Source organism: Panthera tigris, chromosome B2 (genome assembly GCF_018350195.1).
Source record: "Panthera tigris isolate Pti1 chromosome B2, P.tigris_Pti1_mat1.1, whole genome shotgun sequence".
Classification (NCBI taxonomy): domain Eukaryota; kingdom Metazoa; phylum Chordata; class Mammalia; order Carnivora; family Felidae; genus Panthera; species Panthera tigris.
Window position 1 is genome coordinate 147,224,577 of NC_056664.1, and position 19,835 is coordinate 147,244,411.

Here is a 19,835-nt window from a genome sequence, read left to right on the forward strand (position 1 = left end):
CCCATCACTTCTTGAGACTCGAATTCCTTCGGGGTCGGGACTAACCACAGCTTTGGAGGTGACCTTGCCATGGTGCTGAAAATCAACAGCATGAATGGGCACCAGAAGCGACTGGCTTGTAATCCTTGTACGAAGGGGTCCAGACTCTTGTGTATTCTTCAAAACGTTTACGTTGTACAGTAATAAGAGTCTACCCAAAATTATACAGAAGAAACTCTCCAAATCACAGGTTGCGGTGTAGATCCTTGACCTCGAGCAGAGGAAAGAGGACAGAAGTTAGCCCCGAAGCACCCGCACTGGGTTCCACTTCCCGGTCACGGACGGAGAGCGTGGGGAGTGCGACTGAGGAGCACAAAAGGGGACGAGCGGGTAGCGGGCACGGCAGATCAAAGTAAAAATTACACACGACTTAAATTTCACGGTTTAATGTGATTTTAAGAGAAACGTATGGTATTTTAATGAAAGAATTCGTAGAAGAAACCTCTCATTTTGAGTGTGAGTCTCAAATTTTGCAATGACACCAAGTGAAAATATAAAGAAATCATTATTAAAATTCACATTTTACATCCCCTAAGACCTGTCTGTTAAGAAAGACTCATATGCTTGGCTTTTGTTTTGTTCTTTATGCAAAGGGTTTAGAAAATTTGCCTACAATGATGGGAAAAAAAAAAACAACACCAACTAAAAAATATTCTTTGCCGTTTTTTGGTGGATACTTGTGGTTCGGAGATTTGTTATGGTGTATACTTGCCTCTTTTCTCAGGACAGAAAGTCCACCTCATTCAGTGTTCGACCTATTCATCTAAGCCCTTCAGTATAAACCTAAAGAACACACTTTCGTCCACCTAACTTTTAATTCACGAGGCTCTGAAACAGGAATCTGACTACTGTCCGTCACTGATTGCAGAAAGACACTTCTTACGCTGTCCCCTCAATGACGCTTGTCCTGAGGCCGTCTGCTACACTGCACGCTAATTACAAGTAGGTCACACACAAACATTCACAACAGTAATATGTAAAAATTCCTATTTAGAACCAACAACGTCAAAGCAACATTGGTGTTAGAGCCAAAGTACAATATCAGAGTAGTACCATTTTAACCCCTCACTAGAAAGATACAATGGAAAAGTACCCCCTTCTGAATGATTGTTGTCCTATCCCATTAAGGCCTCAGCAATATGTGCCTATTAGAAAAGGCCAGTTCACAGGTCAAACGGGGTCACGTGGACAGCCGATCTGGCCCCGGGGTGGTCCTGGTTGGTCACCGTCTACGATGCGTTACAGACGAGACTGGCGGGGAGTCATCCGCTTGCCGTGTTTCCCGATGTCACCTTGTCGAAGAGGTCTGCAGCCTAGTTACCAGGTGTAGGTTTCCCCCCCCCAAAATAAAAGGAAGAAAAGTCAAAGAAGCAGGACGGGCGTCTTCAGGTGGGACAGCTGGTCGCGGAGCGGTCAGTCCCCCATCTTCACTGGCAGCTTCTCGGATGGCTCGTGGGCCCCCGGCTGGGACGAGACCCACACGGCACTCTCCTCCCCTCGGATCACCTTCTCCCACTGGCTCAGGTTATTCCTACGGATAAGAGATGCGGGGACAGGTGATGCTTGAAAAAGGATTTCCGGACTCGGGTCTCAGAATTTAACCACACCGCCCTGAGGCATAGCTGAGCAAGAGGGCTTTCTGGTGCCCTCCTGACTCCGATAATGGCTTTTGTGCCGTGGCCACGCAGGACCCCGCTAGGTCTCCCTGATGTGGCCCTGCACCTTGACTTACTCAGCAGAGCCTCAAGCCACCAAGGCTTGGGGGGGGCACCCGTCTGCCTCAAGCCACCAAGGCTTGGGGGGGCACCCGTTCCCACAAGCTCCAGGCAAGGGTACAAAAGGAGAGCTCAGCTCGGGACTTACCACCTCCTCATCAGTTAGAAAGGCTGACTGGAGGGGCGCCTGGGTGGCTCAGTCGGTTAAGCGTCTGACTCTTGGTTCCAGCTCAGGTCATGATCTCACAGTTCGTGAGTTCGAGCCCCGGGTCGGGCTCTGTGCTGACAGTGCAGAGCCTGCTTGGGATTCTCTCCCTCCCTCTCTCTGTGTCCCTCCCGTTTGCTCTCTCTCTCTCAAAATAAATAAACATTAAAAAAAAAAAAAAAAGCTGACTTGGAAAGGGGCACAAGCCGTCGGGAGTACTACCCAGGAGCACGGAGAGAAATGGAAAGGAAGGGAGGCTCCAGCAGCAAAAAAGTTCACCAACAGCACCAACAGCCAGGAGCCCGTGCTCTGCAGGTGGAAACAGTGCGCCGCCTGGGCTCCCTGTCACGTCATACCCGAAACCGGAAGGCGGTCCTATTCTGAACACCGTGTCACATAGAAAAATTCACCGTAAGTTACACGTGACACAAAAGTGGGAAGTTTCCTTGTTGCACTAAAGCCATCTTCGTGCTCTGGCAACCTCTGGTGTCGGCTGCCCACCCCCCCCCACCCCCCCCAACCCCCCCGCCGGCCCTTCTCTCTCCACATCTGCAGCTCAATGCTGTAGACACTGCCCCTCAACCTTCCGGAACAGTGTGGCACAGTGTGGCCGCCACCACCGCGGGACCAACATCCTGCCTCCCGTGGTTAACCGGGAAGAGATCTTAGCAACATCTCCCGCCTTGCAGCGTGCTTTCTTCTACACAAAGTCCACGTGAGACACACAATTCATACAGAGCTCACGCACGGGAAGACGCCTCTGGACAAAAGCAATCTCTAAAAACCTAACCTGAGAACTGTAACGTTTTACCTTCTGTGCCACATTATCGCATGATATTTTCCCGGAGCCTAAAGGGGGTTTTTGACATATCGGAAAAAAGACCTATACTAATTTTGCTCTTTCCTCGGACACCGATGATACATGATGACTTTTTTAAGTGTTAAGAAGGTTAAAATGGCCTTTAACGGATTACGTGGTCCAGCCAAGTACAACGAAGCAAGAGTGCATCAAAGCTGCCGAGACAGAAGAATCCCAGTGTTGACCGTGGTGAGGATACTAATATAATAGAAAGTAGTCCCTTCTGTTGGTTCTAAGTATTTGGCATAAAACACAGATAATGTTTAGATAGGAAAAGACTCTGCACTGTCGCCTAGGTTCTCTTTAATCACCTGGATTTTGAGTGATTTCTCTTTGGTGGGGCACTGACTTTTCCAACTGATCCCATCAGGATTGAGTCCTAGTTCAAACTCCCTGTTGTCCACAGGGCTTAGTCCTGACGTAAAAAGATAATACTTTAATAAACTAACCACTGCTGAACGTCTGACGGTTCAACAAAATAGGCTGGGATGTCTTACGTTCATGTTTAAAACCATCAGTCTGTCCACGCAGTCCCCCGCCCCCCGCTCAGTGTGCCCACCCCAAGCCCCAGGGTGCTTCACGGTTAAGTCGTTAGGGAAATCAGCTGGACACCAGCTCACGTGCAGAATATCAGCACGTATGGCCGCTCTGCTCGTAGCCCTTTGACATCCCCACAGGGGACTTCTTCTCGAAGTCAAATGGAAATCTTACAAAAATTCCAATGTCCTTAGCTGAGCTCATCCCTCAAAAGCGAGCGACGGTGAAGGGGCTCAGAGACATCTGAGGCCGGGGTGGGTGACAGCCGGCTTACAGCTCTTCTGGGGAAAAGACAGAACTCCCCGAGAAAGAAGATCCCACGCTGGCTCCCGCTCCTCATGTGCCTAATAAGCTGTGTGACTGAGGCTGAGCCCCTCCCCACAAGCAGCCTCGAGCACACAGCACGGCCCCTGTCTTTTCTCACACACACCGGCCATAGATCCCTGGGTCGTAACAAACCAAATCCCAAGCCACACGCCTTCTGGCTCCTTTTTGGCGGTTGCGTGACTTTATGAATGTCCTTAACATATACTTGGTACCTAGAAAAACACACGGCCCATAAAATTACGTTCGTTGTAAACCTTCGGGAAGGCACAACACACGCCGATGGGACAGAACAATCCTATATGGAGTCTTAGTCATTTTTAAAACTGATGCCCCCCCCCCCAAAAAAAATAAAATAAAATAAGACTAACATCCCAGCTTATGCCGTGGTACGTACCTGCACGCCTGCAGGAGAGGCTCCGTGGGCGGGAAGATCTGCGTGAGGGTGGTATAGCAGGGGATGGCCACGGCGTTGTAGAAGCCCAGCTGCCCCCGTGCAGAGCCACGGACAAGAAGACACAAGACCGCACGTTAGCGACTCTAGTAGATGCCGCTTCTCAAGCGAAGCTTCCACTTTTCCACTTCTCAAGCCTAACTACGGAATTAAGTGTTCTAGTGTTGCTCTGTGATATCTGGGCTCGGCGAATACCGCTGCGGAGGGCGTTCGAAAGGCCTTAAAGTAGTTTTTGAGATAACACACAGGAAAAGAAGTTAAACCGAAACCCAAGGGCAACAGCCAGTGAGACTCCATCTATGGATCAGTCAAGTTATCAATTCAAGTACTGTTCTTGTTGCTGGTCAAAGTTAGTTTTGTTTTTTTTTTTCTTTTTAATGTTTATTTTTGAGAGAGAGAGAGAGAGAGAGAGGGAGAGAGAGAGAGAGACAGGGGCGGAGAGAGAGGGAGACACAGAATCCGAAGCAGGCTCCGGGCTCTGAGCTGTCAGCACAGAGCCTGATACGGGGCTCGAACTCCGGGAACAGAGAGATCATGACCTGAGCCCAAGTCGGATGCTCACCCGACTGAGCCACCCAGGCGCCCCAGAAAGTTAGTTTTCTACCACAGACATTTCAGAGTCAAACCTGCTATTTTTCTACATGGAGGCCTCTTTATAACTTAATATTGGGGAATCAGCACAGGGTGTCTTGTGGGTCTGTTACCCTTGGCCTTTGGTGCATTGTTTGGTCTCCTGAGACGTTCTTAATCTCCCTCCCTTTTTTTTTTGACCTACAACAAATCTCATTGACTATATCACAGTTCTTCTCAGGTTACAGTTCTTTTAATATGCCAGATTTCACAGTTTTTGATCTCTGGCACTCAAAAAAATATATTAAGGGACATTTTATTAGGAATTTCAGGCCACAGTAGAAATAAATGCTTCCAGCCCAGACTGGCCTACTGAAGGCCGGATGAAAAAGACCTTTTAGACTGTTAGCAGGGAACACAGAGGGTCTAGCTACAATTACCACCAGATATGACTGCCTCTTTGGATGAGGTGACCCCCCCAAACCAGGGCTTACCAAATTCTTTAAAAAAAAGTGAACTTCAATGAGATGCACCCAAGGTACAGAAGAGCGGACTCTCCTTGGTGGTTACTTTCTGCCTTCTGCTGCTGTGCAGACTATCTGCACTCAAACTCATACTGTAAATGGGTTCGGCAACTTTGGCATAAAGCCAGACTCTTCTCTTAATTCAATGGTGCTGGAACACGGTCCATTCTCCGACGGCACCTTCAGCCATCCTGGGCTTTCGGCTGGGACGAAAGCTTAACTATCCAGAAAGAACTCTGTTAGGTAGGTATCTACCAGTGCGATGGCTAGATTGTAGGGTAGCTCTATTTTTAACTTAAAATTTTTTTTAATGTTTATCTACTCAGGGAGAGAGAGAGAGAGCACGAGCGGGGGAGGGGCAGAGAGAGAGAGGGAGAGAGAGGATCCCAAGCACGCTCTAGTGTGGTCAGAGCAGAGTCAGACGCCTCAATCTCATAAACTGTGGGACCACGGCCTGAGCCGAAATCAAGAGTTGGGATGTTTAACCGACTGAGCCACCCAGGCACCCTTTTAACTTTTTGAGGAACCTCTATTCTGTTTTCCAGAGTGGCTGTGCCACTCTGCATTCCCATCAATAGTGCATGAGGGTTCCTTTTTCTCCACATCCTTGCCGACACCTGTTGTTTCCTGTGTTGTTACTTTTAGCCACTTTGACAGGTGTGAGGTGATATCTCATTGTGGTTTGGATTTGTATTTCCCTGATGATGAGTGATGTTGAGCATCTTTTCATGTGTCTGTTAGCCATCTGGATGTCTTCTTTGGAAAAAATGTCTATTCATGTCTTCTGCCTATGTCGTCACTGGATTATTTGGGTTTTTTTCGGTGTTGCATTTGATAAGTTCTTTATAGATTTTTGATACTAACCCTTTATCAGATATATCATTGATACAAAAGTACGGATTCAAAGGGGCCCATGCACCCCAATGTTTATAGTAGCATTATGAACAGCCTACTTATGGGAAGACCCCAAATGTCCATCGACAGATGAATGGATACAGAGGATGTGGTTTATATACACAATGGAATATTATGTAACCATCAAAAAGAATGAAATCTTGCCATTTGCAATGACGTGGATGGAGCTAGAAGGTATTACGCTAAGCAAGTAAGTCAGAGAGAGACAAATATCATATGATTTCACTCATATGTGGAATTTGCGAAGCAAAACAGATGAACACGGGGAAGAGGAAAAAAAGAGGAGAGGGAAACGAACCACAAGAGACAACAAACTGAGGGCTGCTGGAGGGGTGTGGGTGGGGGATGGGCTAGATGGGTGATGGGCAGTAAGGAGGGCGTTTGTTGAGATGAGCACTGGGTGTCGGATGTAAGTGACGGATCACTGGGTTCTACTCCTGAAACCAATATTGCCCTGTATGTTAACTAACTAGAATTTATATAAAAATTTGAAAAAGAAAAAAAAAAAAGAACTTTGTGAGATCCCTATCTTAAGCCATTGTAGCAAGATAAGATTCAGAGGAATTAACAAATCAAATAGAAAGCCATGAAACATAGGGTGACTAAAGAAAACAGAGGCAAATGCTTAATCACATGGTGGGACAGGACAGGATGAGCAGAGGCCAGGGAGGGCAGACAGGCCTCAGGAGCACCTACGTGGGAAAGCTCCATAAACAATATTAAAAAGAAACTAAACTGCAAAATACACACGAGACAGGCCTGCCAGGTGCACGTTCCGCAGGAAGGAACAACAGGCCCCCCCATCAGCAAAGCTGGCCAAGGACGCGAGCACCCCGTGGACGGAAGGCAGTGAGGAGGAGGAAGCCACAGGGCCTTTGCCTTTCTCTGTGCTGGCGTCTTCGAAACCTGTGGACCTGCCTGAACTGCTGTATTAATAGTAAATTAACTCTAAGTAAAGTAGGAAAACTTGAGACCTCATCCCAAACCATCATCCTGTGCGTTTTCTCAAATGTTTTCTAAACTAAATTCTAGGTTACAATTATTTGTCCGCAGCTAACTTCCTCGTGACGGCGTTAGAAGAACGGTACTTTTGAAAGACCGTGGGTCTGGGAAGTACCTTGTACCACACGTGCACACACGCAGAACTGACAAGGCACAGAGCTGTCAAAACATCACAAAACTGACATCAACCATGCGGTAAGACCTGAAAAAATATTAATGTCAACTGACCGGAAAAGAAAACCCAACATGTACTAGGACACTGTGCGTTACTCGTTGGGAGGAGAGGACCTGATCAAAACCTAGAACGCTTCTCTCTAAAGGATACCTTTGCACAATGACGAAAGGTTTTCTGCTTGTTAAAAATATTAACAACTCAAATTCATCCATTCTTCTATTTCAAGTCACTGATTACTGCGCTCAGATCTGTAGCAAGAACTGAAGGCAGGAGCAGCTGTGGATTCCTGAAATCCAACTAGAACTTCCTGACCCTGGTCTGGCCACCCGCAAACTCCACCTGAGTAGAGAAGATTTCCGGGCCTAGGCTCTGCAGGACGGTGGATACTTTTTATTCACGGATGACTCTGGGAGCGCCTCACGTTATCTGACCTTCCAGCAGGACCCATACCTGGCCCTGTGGGACCTCGTCCTTCTTGTCTCTGTCCATCATGGGGATGGGCTGTATTCCCAGCTTCTTCATCTCGTCACCCTAAGATAAACAGGGAAAGCCAAGATTGCTCAACTTATCAACGGTCACAAAGTTCTGACATTAACGAGTTCCCTTTATGCATTAATTTCCTTCAAAATGGATAACGTTTCTGGCTACTGATCCACGCAAGTGTCAAAACAAAAACTTAACGTATCATTGTTTGGCGTCTATCCTGACGCCGTCTGTTCCGGTTCCGCTGTGTGCGAGTTAGTGACAGGTACAACAAGAGGGGCGGAGTAACCAGGGAGGCCCAGTGATGGCCAACAGAGCCTGGAACAGACCTCGCGGCCTTCTCCTCACTTACGTTTCAAGGGAGTCTTCGTGTGTGTTGAACGGGACGGAGCGAGGCTCTAGAGAGAAATGTTGTGTATCAAGAAGAAACACGAGCCTGCTAGAACGGTGTAACTGGCTGTAAGCAGGGCAAAGGTTATAATCACAGATGTTTATATTGAAGATTGACTGTGTCGCAGCCTCTGGGGTAGGTGACTGGTGGCTATTCTTTCATTCAACCTTCATGGCATACTAGGGAGTTAGAAATTATTGTCCCCATTTTATAGATTTTAAACATTCTTTCCCTCTTTTTTAGTTATTTGTTAAAGACCATTAAAATCTTTCTTAATACATCCCAACTTTTTCCTTACTACCCCATGTCCCTCACATTTCTTAATTATTTGATTATTTTAATTATTTCGCACTCATGCTTACGTTTAGAAGTCAGATGCACAGAACTAAGGCCATCCTAGATTTGCTAAGGTCCAGAAATAAAGGTCAATGACCCTCATGAAGATTTCCAGGTACAGGACAAAGGAAGCTGTCCTAACAACATGAAGGCATGTGAGCACAGCTTTTGCGATAGTATGGTCGCTTTTAAACGTTAACGTCAGGGGTTCTCAAACGTTTTCGTTTTCTGTTCTGAGCGAGTGAAGCTAGCCAGGCCTCTTGCTCGAGGATACCGCGAGTGCAGTACGTGAACGGATCTCGACTAAACAATGACCTGACTATGTACTGTACTCCCAGACCAGGATAAATGCTAACGAGGAGAACAACAGAGTGTTGTGGAGGGTACACAACGGGGACCGTCCCTAGAGCAAGGCCTGCCCAGGAAGGCTGCGGAGGGCAGGGCGGGGCCAGGGGAGCCGCCCTGGGTGGCGACGAGAGGGCCTTGGGTCAGGGAGTCCAGACAGGTTGAGACGTGGCATAGTCTGGAAGGGCAGTGGTCCGTGTAGATGAAGTCCGTGCTTTCGGTCTTTATCACAACGGCACTCGGGGGCAGATTGCAAACAGCGCGAACGTGGCCACTAGCCCCCAGATGGGGCAACTGAGGCACGGGGCTGGGTGGGGGGCTGGCTGGATGAAGCCGAGGCTTCATCCCCAAGTACAAAAGCAGGATTTTCATCTCAAGCAGCAGGACATCAACGACCACACTCTGAGTCACTGCTATTCTGACTCCAAGAGAAAAGGCAAGGACTCCGGTTAGAACGCTGCGGTAATTTGGGCGCAGGGCGGCCAAGTCTTGGAGCGGGGAGGCGTGGTGAGTGCTGGGCAGAGAGTGGACCTAGCGAACCCCAGGGAGGTCAACAGGCAAGACGCAGCGACATCTGTCTCCTCGCATGGACTACGAGGTCTGTGAAGATGGCGTCCCTGGGCACACTGGGAGCTTGGTCAAGCTCTCTGCACCGTTTCATCAGTGCAGAACAGAGAGGGAAAAAAATCTACGTAACACATCTGTCACATTTTCATTCGTGTTTTAGAATCCAAATATAGTTATTAAAGTATGGGTTAGATCAGTTAAATAAAATTATCTGCAAAACAATAAGCTAGCTTTAGACCAGTTTCCTTATGTGGTATTTACCGAATGTACCTCACGCGAGAGTGTATATGCACAATGTGTAAGGCATTCTGGAAAAATAACACAAGTATAATCAGCTCGAGGCCTGCGGTCCTCACGCAGCAAAAATTTTTCTCTTTGCCATCATGAAAACAATTCAATGTCATAAATCGTTTCTACTAAATTTTCAACTGAATGGTTTTCTGGTTTTTACTTTTTACAACCATTCTTTCATACGGGTGAGGCCTAAGGTTTGAATCACCAACTACCAAACTCTCCGCCCTTCAAATTTAATTTTACTTCTTCCAACCAAATGAGGTACCCAAAGATTTAGTTTCACTCTCCCCACCTTACTGTAATCTTTGAATATGCAGGGGCCTCGCTATTTGCGGAGTCATTTGAACAAGAGAATATTCCACTTACTTGTGGACAATTCAGAAAGAAAACGGAGAAATAAAACCCTGATATTTTGATCAGAAATAAAAATTTCTGATAATTTAGATCATCCAGTCAAGAAAAGGTATGAATTAAAGTAATATCCACGGTTGTTTCACGTATCAGGAGTTTTAGGAGTTAAAAGCACACATGCTCAGTAGAACTCCTAATTTGCAGCTGAATTAACTATCTGGTATATTCGCAGAAACTCATACGTCTCTGGTACAAGAGAATTATCTCCCAAATTTCCAAGTGCGGACACATACAGCGTGTGACACTGAGGGACTCACAATGGGCTGTACGTCTGCGTGAATGTCTTTGTATCTGTGCAGAAATGCTAATTCCTCTACTGCACGTGATTAACAACGGTTTTCCGAAGGAACCAGCACCCAGAGCAACTAAGATATTGTTACTTAAAATACCCGCACGTTAACGTTCTCGTCCAATTTGTTCTCATTTCCGCGTTCATATAAAAAGCGAAAACATACCTCAGCCCAGAATTCTGCATATATATCATTTGCTGTCAGTTTTGTAACCGGCCACAGTTTTGTTACGGAACAAAGATCACAGGCAGTCATCATCAAACCAATGACACGGTCTCTGGAACACAGGAACATAAAACGGGTCAGCGTGGTGTGGGCACGACAGGCTAGAAAGGCGTCTGCATTTTCAGGAAAAAGAGGCTTTAAGCAGGCATTCCTTCGCGACGAGGAGGAGGGAGCTGACGGTACAAAGCCAGCAGGCAGGGACGTAAGTGCAACGAAAGCGCGGTGTTAGCCCAACTGGAAGGGCATCGGTCACCTCTGTCACCTGCCGCGGGAAGGATTCGGCGGTGTCCCTGCTGCCTGGGTACCACGGCTGAAACCAGAGAGGATGCAGGCATGTACCTAAACCCTAAGTCCTCTACTGCGCTTATACTGGGCCAGATTCACACCTTCCACGGAGTTCTGGAAACGCACGGGGCAAAGAAACCTTGAAGAAAACAATCTACCCCGATCCTCTTTCTAGAAGAGAAACGTGAGGTGCAAAGAAGTGAAGCGAGGTCCCCAAGGCGCGAGCAGCTGGAGACCAGGTCACAGAGGACACGGGTCTGTCCCCCGAGTCTGGGCTGGGAGGCGGGGGGGCTGCCGCCGGGCGCTGTGCGGACCCCGACCTCCGCGGCTTCGCACCCACACTCTGACTTCCCTTTTCCAAATATGGGTTGGTTTCATCCTTCCTCTCCAAGAAAAAGAAAACACTGCTTAAAGCCTTCCAGCGGACGTCCGCCCTGTAATTTTAAGGGATGTGGTGTAGAGACGTGTGTTCGCCCTGAAGGGAATCTACACTTCCGGTCACACCAACTGCTAACGAGGAAGGAATTTTCATATGCCGACTTTAACTTTTGTGAAGCAAATTACCTAAGTTTGACAAGGCGAATGATGAAGAAAGGTACAAAACTGTGTAGCAGGTGAGATGTGGCCATTGCCATTTCAGTGCAATGAGTCTTTGGGATCCGTGGCACCTAAAGGCTGCCTGCTTGTGGCTCACAGATGGTCCCCTTCGGGGGGCACAGTCCTGCCCTGGGTCCAGAGCCCATGCCGACCAGGGCACACGGCACCAACACCTATCCGTCGCTTTGGCAGAGTTTCCGATCTAGTGGTACCTGTTGGCACGATTCCTGGACGTCTGGGGGCCCCTGCTTTGTCTGTGACCTGCGTCTGGGATGCTGATCACTCACGACGTTCCTTAATTTCCCATCAGCCACTTCCTTTAGGCCATTTGCCTTAGTAACGATCTCTTCTACCATTTTACTTTTCATAAGAACACGTCTCTACTGGGGCAGAACGAGTAACTTTAAAAATGTTGATGAGACTTCTGTGTATCCTTCCTGTGACCCCAAACAGATGCCATGTAAAGATCCAAACCCCTTAATGTGATCAGGAAACTCCCTATTTTCTTGATGAGCTAGTTTCCTAATCATTTTGCGGTTTCAAGGAAGAATATTTCTGGATTTGGGCTTCTAAACGGGTGAGTTTATTATCTGCTTATTCAACAGGGAAGTTCATTAAACAGAAATAGAACATGAAATAAACCGATTATTCTGTTTCATAAGATTGAAATAATCCAATCTCATTCAATCTGTATTCACATATATACCTCAACATTTCCTTCTCTTGGCTAAATATTCTAATAAGCTTTGTCTCAAAAAAGATTTTCTAGCTCATAAATCTATGAAACAAGGCATGTTAACAGAACCGGGCGCTGTAAAACACAAGGAACCAATTTTCTCCCTGGAAAGGATTTCACGGGGAGCGTTGGTACTCTTAGGGTTGAAAAGATTACGACCCAGTTGTCATTCAGATGTTACTGTCAAAACAACTTAGACAAAACAACTTAACAGTAGTTATTTTACTGTTAAGTAAATAAATAAATAAATAACAGATTACAATTTTTTTTATTAAATGCCTTTAATAAGTAAAATTACTTATTTTTCATTCTCAGTGACAAATCAGTTAGACGTTCACGGTTGTCTGGAAATGGAATCGTTTTATTTCTTTCTACGAGTGGGATATAGGCCCAAAGGGGATAGATGATTGATTCATAATGCATTCTAACAACCAACTGTCAAAGGGGTGGGGGGTCACGGTTCAGTGTACTGATGATGCGACCTTACATAACCTAGCCACCGAGAGCAACAACGAGGCCAACGCAATGTCACAGATGATTCCGTGGTAAGTAATCTCAGGGGGTTTGACTACATTTATTTACTCCCAACATTCTGAACGTCTCTATGGATCAGGCCCAGTTCTAGTAACGAACCGAGTAGACCCTGCTCTTCCAGAACTAACGTTCTAACAGGGAAAAGCAGAAAACCATGTCGAACGTTGCGCTGAACAGGTTTGTAAAAAGTGTTTTGAGAGGCAAAACCACGAAGCTCCGTGAGAGAGTCCCGAGAGGGATGACTAGGCATGCAAGTCCTGATGTGTCATGAACAAGTGTGGGGTGTTTGAGGAACAAACGACAAGCCGGTCTGGCGCACATCGGGTGCCGCCCGGTCTGGACACAAGGGGGGAGACCATTGTTCCAAGTCAAAAGGTCAGACCCTGGAGGATGTGAGCAGGGGGGTGACACGGTCCAGGTTGTGGAGAGATCGCTGTGGACAATCACGCACACAACCGCAGGGGCCAGGGCAGATGGGGACAGACCGTTGAGGAGGACACCACAGCGGTCCAATGACAGCAGCATGACTCGATGGCAGGAGTGGACACAGGGAAGGGAGAGGAGGAGGGCTCCGGATATCCGCCTCTCACCAGGGGACACATTCGTCTTCTCGGAGCCATCCTAACCTGAAAATTCTCTCCCCACAGCGGAAGATCACAGGACCACAGAACTCCACGCAGGTGGGTTACTGATGGGCAGAAAGGAAGCCCCAGCTCTCCCATACTGCCCCCCCCAGCGCCCTCCGACCCCCCGTTCTCTATAAAGTTCATCAGTCAAGGATGATGAATGATGTCCTATTGAAGAAAAGTAGAAACACACAGCTGGACCAGATGAAACAGAATTAACTTTATAAGAGTTCAGGTAGAGACATGACAAAATATAAAGAATGAATTCTCTATGGGGCGCCTGGGGGGCTCAGTCGGGTGAGCATCTTTGGCTCAGGTCACGATCTCACGGACTGTGAGTTCAAGCCCCGCGTCGGGCTCTGTGCTGACAGCTCAGAGCCTGGAGCCTGCTTCGGATTCTGTGTCTTCCTCTCTCTCTGCTCCTCCCCTGCTCACTCTCTCTCTCTCTCATTAAATTTAAATAAACTTGGGGCGCCTGGGGGGCTCAATCGGGTGAGCATCTTCGGCTCAGGTCATGATCTCATGGTCTGTGAGTTCGAGCCCCACATTGGGCTTTTTGTGCTGACAGCTCAGAGACTGGAGCCTGCTTCGGATTCTGTGTCTTTGTCTCTCTCTGCCCCTTCCCTGCTTGTGCTCTGTCTCTCTCTCTCCCTCTCTCAAAAACAAATAAACATTAAAAAAAATTATAAAAAAAATGAATTCTCATATGGTTATTATTACATTTCCTTATTTGTGTTAATATCTGGAATTCAAGAAGAATGAATGGCTCGTTCAATTTCCATACCCAGCTGGGAACGGTAGACTCAGTGTCTCCAACTCCCTATCATCACTGCTCCCTAGGCTCTGACCTCATTCCAGTCTCCCAAATATCTACTAACATCTTAACAGTCAAATAACAGACACACAATGAAGTTTATTTAAAAACATACGTCCAGCTTATGGGCTACACACATTAACTCACAGAGAGAAAAGGAGCTTTGGAGAAGCATCCTTTTTTTTTTTTTTTTTTTTTTAATTTTTTTTTCAACGTTTTTAATTTTTATTTTTGGGACAGAGAGAGACAGAGCATGAACGGGGGAGGGGCAGAGAGAGAGGGAGACACAGAATCGGAAACAGGCTCCAGGCTCCGAGCCATCAGCCCAGAGCCCGACGCGGGGCTCGAACTCACGGACCGCGAGATCATGACCTGGCTGAAGTCGGACGCTTAACCGACTGCGCCACCCAGGCGCCCCTGGCCTATTCTAGAGCTTCATAAAAATGTTTTCACATAGTACACACTATGTCGCTCAACAAAGTATTTGTGTGGCTCATTCATGTTGTTGCATGAATCGGCAGTTCCTAATTTTTTTTTTTTTTTAATTGCTGGATAGAACAGTACTCCACTGTATAAATGTCACAAAGTGACTATCCATGCACCTGTTGTTGGAATTTGGGTTCCTTCCAGTTTAGATATATCATGAATAAGGCTGCTGTAAACATTTGTGTCTGAGTCTCTGTGTGAACAATATGCTTTTATTTCTCTTGAGTAACCTAAGAGTGGAATCACAAAGAAACACACGTTTAGTTTTATAACAAACTTCCAAAGTTCTTTCCAAAGCAGCTGTACGTTTTACCCTCCCACAACCAGTATATTAGTATTTTAGCAGTTCCATATCATTGCCAACAACTGGGTACCGTTGATCTTTTTAATTTGGCCAGTCTAGTGAATGTGTAGTGGCGTATCATGGTATTAACTTGCTTTTCCTTACATCGAAACATGTTGAGCAAAATTTATGTTCTTATTGGGGGTTGGGTCTGGAAAAAAATCTTTCTATTGCAAGCACTGAAAAAAGGGGGGAAAGAACGATAGATGATACAAAAAAGGAGAGAAGAGGGAATCATATAAAGTAATCAATTAAAGCTACAAAAGGTGGGAAAAGAGTGGCAGACAAAAATAGGAACAAAGAACAACTGTGAGGAATAGAAAACAGTAATAAGTATGACACATATTAACGCAACTGTATCAATAATTACTTTAAATGTCAGTGGTCTAAAGATACCAATTAAAACAGGTCATCAGAGGAGACCGAAAAACAAGACCCAACCAGACCATATGTTGTCTACAAAAAACCCAGATTAAATATAAAGACACATATAGATTAAAAGTCAATGAAAGGAGAAAGATACCAGGGAACATTATTCATAAGAAAATGGGAACAGCTATATTAATTACAGAACAGACTTCAGAGCATGGAAAGTTATCAGCAATAAAAAGGAGCATTTTATAATAATAAAGGGGTCAGTTCTCCACACAGAGAAGGAAACAGTCAACAACACTAAAAGGCAACCGACGGAACGGGAGAAGATATTTGCAAACAACATATCTGATAGAGGGTTAGTATCCAAAATCTATAAAGAACTTCTCAAACTCAACACCCAAAAAACAAACAACCCAGTTAAGAAATGAGAAGACACTGAAAAGACATTTTCCAAAGAGGACATCCAGATGGTTAACAGAGACATGAAAAGATGCTCAACGTCACTCATCATCAGGGAAACAGAAATCAAAACCACCACGAGATACCGCCTCACACCAGTCAGAATGGCTAAAATTAACAACACAAGAAACAACAGGTGTTGCCAGGATGTGGAGAAAGGGGAACCCCTCTTGCACTGCTGGTGGGAATGCGAACTGGGGCAGCCACTCTGGAAAACAGTACGGAGGTTCCTCAAAAAGTTAAAAATAAAATTACTTTATGACCCAGCAACTGTGCTACTAAGTATTTACTCCAAGGATACAAAAATACAGATTCAAAGTGGTACCCGCACCCCAATGTTTAGAGCAGCATTATCAACAACAGCCAATCTCGGGAGAGAGCCCAAATGTCCACTGACTGATGAACAGATAAAGAAGACGTGTTATATGCACACAATGGATACAGTGGAATATTACTCACCCACCAAAAAAAGAGAACGAAATCTTGTCATTTGCAAGGACGTGGATGGAGACAGAATGTATTATGCTAAGCGAAATAAGTCAATCAGAGAAAGACAGATATCATATGATTTCACTCATATGTGGAATTTGAGAAACAAAACATGAACATATGGGAAGGGTGGGGAGAGAAGAAAAGGAAACAAGCCATAAGAGATGCTTAACAACAGAGAACAAACTGAGGGGTGACAGAGGAAGGTCGGTGGGAGACGGGCTAAATGGGTGATGGGTATTAAGAAGGGCGCTTGTGATGAGCAGTGGGTGTTGTATGAAGTGATGAACCAATGATTTCTGCTTCTGAAACCAATATTGCACCGTACACTTTGACTAAAAAAAAGTCAAAACAAACTAAAAAAAGAAAAAAAAATGATAGAACTGCTAAGGACAAATAGATAAATCCACTATTATATCTGGAGACTTCAGATTATATCTGGAGACTCAGAAATGGGCAGATCCGGTGAGGGCACGTGAGTATTCAATAACTTCATCAAACCACTGGATATAATTGACATCTGTAGGCTACTTTATCTAACAACTGTAGAAAACACATTCTTGTCAAACTCACTTGGAACATTCACCAAGACAGACTGTTTTCCAAGCCACAGAATACACCTTAACAAATTTAAAAGAATAGAAATCATGCAGGGCATGCTCTTAGACAACAATGGAATTAACGACTTATCTAGTTATAGCTATCAGTGACAGAAAAATAGCTGGAAAAATCCCCCATATACCTGGAGATTAAATAAAGCACTTTGAAATAACACTCAGATCCTAGGAGAAATCAAGAAAAAATTTGAAATGTTTATGACTAAATGAAAATGAAAACACAGCTTACGCAACTTCTGGGGTGCAGGGAAAGAAGTGTTTGGAGAGAAATTGATAACACTGCACACTTTAATGAAGATAAAGTAAAAACATCTAAGCTTCTACTTCAGGAAACTAGAAAAAGAAGAGCCAAGTAAATCCAAATCCAAATGAAGCAGAAAAAAAGAAGTAAGAATTAGAGCAGAAATCAATGAACTTGAAAACAGGAAATCAACAGAGAAAATCAACCAAATCAAAAGCTGGGTTCTCTGAAAAGATCAATAAAAATAAGCCTCTCTAGCCAGTCTAACTTACAACAACAACAACAACAACAACAACAACAAACCAAAGAGATAATTTGTACTAGGAATTTGTATCTCATTCTCAGAAATGGGAGAGTGAATGTCACTACGGATTCCACGGTCACTAGAAGGACAATGAAGGGAATACTCTCAGCAACCCTATGCCCACAAATTTGATAACGTGGATGATATGGACCAATGTCTTGAATTTGCCAAAACAAACACAAGAAGAAACAGATAATCCAAATAGGCCGATATCTATTAAAGAAGTTGAATCAATAATTAACAACCTTCCAAAACAGAAACACCAGACCCAGATGGATTCAGATGGTGAATCCGACCAAATATTTAAGGAAGAAATTATACTAATTTTCTATAATCTCTTTCAGAGGACAGAAGCAGAGGAAACATGTCCTAACACATTCCATGAGGCCAGCATCACCCTAATACCAAAACTGTGCAAAGACATTACAAGGAAACTACAGAATGGTACCTCTCATGAGTATAAATGCAAAAACCCTCCATATGACATTAGCAAATCTAACACTGTATAAAAAGAATTATATACCATCCCAAAGATGAGTTATTCCAGGTATGTAAATAAATTTCAGTACTCAAAAAATCAATTAATGTAATCCATCATACCAACAGACTAAAAAGAAAAATCACAGTATCCTGTCAGTAGATGCAGTAAAAACATTTGACAGAATCCAACAGTCATTCATGAGCTAAGCATGGGGGTTGCAGGGACTGTCTTAACTTGATAAATATCTACAAAAAACCTATAGTCAACATCATACTTAATGGTGGGAAACTCAAAGCTTTCTGAGTAAGATCAGGAACAAGGCAAGAATGTTCTCTTTCACTACACCTTTTCAGTACTGTACTAGAAGTCCTTGCTAATGCAATAAGACAAGAAAAAGAAATAAACGATATACTGTTTAAGAAAGAAGGACTAAAACTGTCTTTGTTTACACATGGTATGACTGTCAATGTAGAAGGTTTGAAAGAATCAATAAAACCATTTCTGGAACTAATAAATGATTACAGCAAGGTCACAGGATACAAAGTTAACATAGCAAAGGCAATCATTTCCTATATACCAGCAAAGAACAAGTGACATTTGAAATTAAAAACACATTACTGTTTACATTAGAATCACCTACAAAATGAAATACATGTTCATAGGGAGAAGCAAAAGCCCCAGGATAGCCAACACAATATGGAAGGAAAAAAAAGTTGGAGGACAGATACTACCTGACTTCAGTATTTACTATAAAGCTACAGTAATCAAGAAAATGAGGTAGTGGAGAAAGAGTAAACAAACGTATCAACGGAACAGAGAGCCCAAAACAGACCCACATAAATATAGGAAAATCATCTGTGACAGAGGCAAAAGCAATACAGTGGAACAAAGTAGTCTTTTCAACAAAGGGTGTTGGAAAAACTGGACATCCACTTGCAAAAAAAAAAAAAAAAAAAAAAAAAAAAGAATCTAGACACAGACCTTAAACTCTTCACCAAAAATTGACTTAAAATGGATCATAGACGTAAGTGTAAAACACAAACCCAAAATACTCCTACACGGATACCAAAGAATAATCTGCTATTATCTTGAAGCTCTCTTCTGCTGGCATTACACTTTGTAAACACCTGGTACTCAGTAAGTGTTGGCATACAGATGGAAAGGCTGATGTCAACCACTGTGCCTGAAAGTACTGCGTGCCTAGCCCTTGAGGACTGGCTGATGGGGAGTTCTCCCAGCTTCTGACTCCTGGTTGTGCTGCACAAGCCCCTGGCCGAGCCTCCACCCCCATTCGGCATCAGTTGATCTCCTGTCCTCTACGGCAGAGCTTGTTTTTTTTTTTTCTTGCTGTACCCTCCCCCCATTCTGCGACTTCCTCCATGCTGTCCGTCTGTCTTTCTGCTGCTGCAAGCGTTTTCTCTGGCCTAGAAACACCAAGAACAGAAAACTATTCAGTTCTAGGCACGTGTACAAATTCTTCACCTTCCCAATAGCCTGGCCAGTTTCTTCTTACCAGGACACAGTTGAGTCTCCGTCTCAGGATTTCTTGAGATTGGCGAGCTGAAGGCTCTTGCTCTTCTCTCAATGGCACCAGCCAGCTCTGATGACGTCCTCACTAAAGGGGCAGGCAACCATGGGATTCCAAGGGCTCCAAGGAACAGGAATGGAACAGAAGGAAGAAGGCCTCTTCTGGTGAAGCTCAAAGGCTCCCACCCTGCATACAGGCCCATGTGCCTGCACGTGCCCAGCTTGAGTCAGGACACTAAGCTCACCTTGCCCCATTGGTT

At 45.0% G+C, this 19,835-nt stretch overlaps 1 protein-coding gene across 4 annotated transcripts in view; it reads right to left on the minus strand.

The window, feature by feature from the left end:
• Nucleotides 1-409: 409 nt before the first annotated feature.
• PDE10A (phosphodiesterase 10A) overlaps nucleotides 410-19,835 on the minus strand; it is a 369,960-nt gene continuing 350,534 nt past the window's right edge. For all 4 annotated transcript variants that reach the window (XM_042987509.1, XM_042987506.1, XM_042987508.1 and 1 more), the window contains 4 exons: nucleotides 10,602-10,713; nucleotides 7,770-7,850; nucleotides 4,077-4,165; nucleotides 410-1,570 (listed from right to left, as the gene is read on the minus strand). In XM_042987509.1, the coding sequence (XP_042843443.1) occupies nucleotides 1,453-1,570; nucleotides 4,077-4,165; nucleotides 7,770-7,850; nucleotides 10,602-10,713 (400 nt within the window). In that variant the 3' untranslated portion in view covers nucleotides 410-1,452. The remainder of the gene's footprint in view (nucleotides 1,571-4,076; nucleotides 4,166-7,769; nucleotides 7,851-10,601; nucleotides 10,714-19,835) is intronic.